The 1496-nt window shown below is 59.1% G+C and overlaps 1 protein-coding gene across 1 annotated transcript in view; it reads right to left on the minus strand.

Moving 5' to 3' along the window:
* LOC103210076 (galactose-1-phosphate uridylyltransferase-like) overlaps positions 1 to 1496 on the minus strand; it is a 3618-nt gene extending 2122 nt beyond the window's left edge. The window contains exons 1-5 of the mRNA XM_042782994.1: positions 1415 to 1496; positions 930 to 1099; positions 632 to 707; positions 496 to 544; positions 215 to 370 (exon numbers count right to left, since the gene is read on the minus strand). Of these exons, the coding sequence (XP_042638928.1) occupies positions 215 to 370; positions 496 to 544; positions 632 to 707; positions 930 to 1099; positions 1415 to 1496 (533 nt within the window). The remainder of the gene's footprint in view (positions 1 to 214; positions 371 to 495; positions 545 to 631; positions 708 to 929; positions 1100 to 1414) is intronic.

Raw genomic sequence — 1496 nt, forward strand, 5'->3', positions numbered from 1 at the left:
GCCCAACCTTTCTTCCGAGGAGTGGCTGGTGGGTTTGAACTGCCAGCCGTCTGGTTAGCAGGCAAGTGTCTTAGCCACTATGCTACCAGAGCTCCTAAAAGTAGGGAGCTTTAATAGCCAAAAATACCCCAAGCCAAGCCCCACTCCATCATACTGCTGATAGAAACAGGAATAGCAGCCCCCAGAATCAAAGCTGTACCATTTCCCTCCCTGCCATCCAGGGTAGGGGGCCTCACACACCTGCACCCAAGGGTACTGGGCCCCCAGCTCCTCTGTGACAGAGGCCCATGCATCGATGACAGCACGGATCTCAGGGACTGACATGAGTGGCAGCGTCACGTCCGACCAGGGGTGGAAGCACATGACTTTACTAGGTGATGGGATGGAGAGGGATGACAGAGGAATAAGGCTTGGCTGTGCTGGAGGCAGGACTCACCTCCAGTGCTTAGTCCAGGCCCTGGGATGAAGGTTACACAAGGGAAAATACATAGTTACCAAACTCCTCGGGCAGCCTTTGCTCGGAAAAGGGGGTGATCACTGAGTCCTGAGAGAAAGGGTTATCACTCTCTGCAGAAGCCCCCAAGGAGGCCCAGGCTCCCCCAGCCCCCATGAGCAGTTGGGGCCACTTTACCTGGATTGGGGGCATCAGGCTGCAGAGCTGGGAAGTCATTGTCAAACAGGAAGGTGCCCTCATAGTGGGGATTCACCTAGCAGCAAGGAGAGGCGAGAAGCATTTGCTGCCCCACACCACCAGCCATCTGGGGGGCTTCAGGGGCTGACAGACTACCAGGGGGTGGGGAAGGCCCACTCTGGGGAATACAAACGCTTACTAGATCTGACCCAGGAGGTCCACTGCCCCTATGGGTGGGGGCAGCTCTAAGGAAGGGCTACTTCTCCTGGCCCACGGGATGTGGGCTTTAAAGGCTTACCTCCCCGTTGGCTCGTGTAGCCCCAGGACATAGAGGGTTGTCGGGGTCATGGCGGGGCACTGTCTCCAGAAGTGGGGGTTCCACTTGTCCCTGCCAGGGCCGCTTCATGCGGTGAGCTGACACCAGCACCCACTCATCTTGCAGCGGGTTGTAGCGAATATGCTGATGCTCTAGGGGCAGATGGTCAAGGACAATCAGCAAAGGCCCAGCCGCCCGCTCTCCGAAGGGTTTCATTCACTAGCAGGCCCAACTCAGAGGCGAGTAGAGGTCCCACACAGCTCAAGGGCCAAAGGTCCCTCTCTGGGGTTTCTGGACTAGGTGTGCACTCTTTCTGAGCTGATTGGCTTGCAGCTCCAACACTGGAGTGTCCCCTCCCCGCCCGGCTCTGGGTGGGCGCGCGGACCCTGTGGGTGGAGCGCAAACTTCCTGGGAGAGGGGTGGGTTGGGATCCGCGTCCTAGCTAGTCCCGCCCGCCCTGCAAATACCGCTCGCCCGGAAGGTTGTTTCCGCGGCGTCCGCCTCTGACGCCTGCCGGCGCCGCTCAGTGCCGGCTCCACTATGCGACAT

Source organism: Orycteropus afer, unplaced genomic scaffold (genome assembly GCF_000298275.1).
Source record: "Orycteropus afer afer isolate SDZICR_OR568_19922 unplaced genomic scaffold, OryAfe1.0 scaffold00569, whole genome shotgun sequence".
Classification (NCBI taxonomy): Eukaryota; Metazoa; Chordata; class Mammalia; order Tubulidentata; family Orycteropodidae; genus Orycteropus; species Orycteropus afer.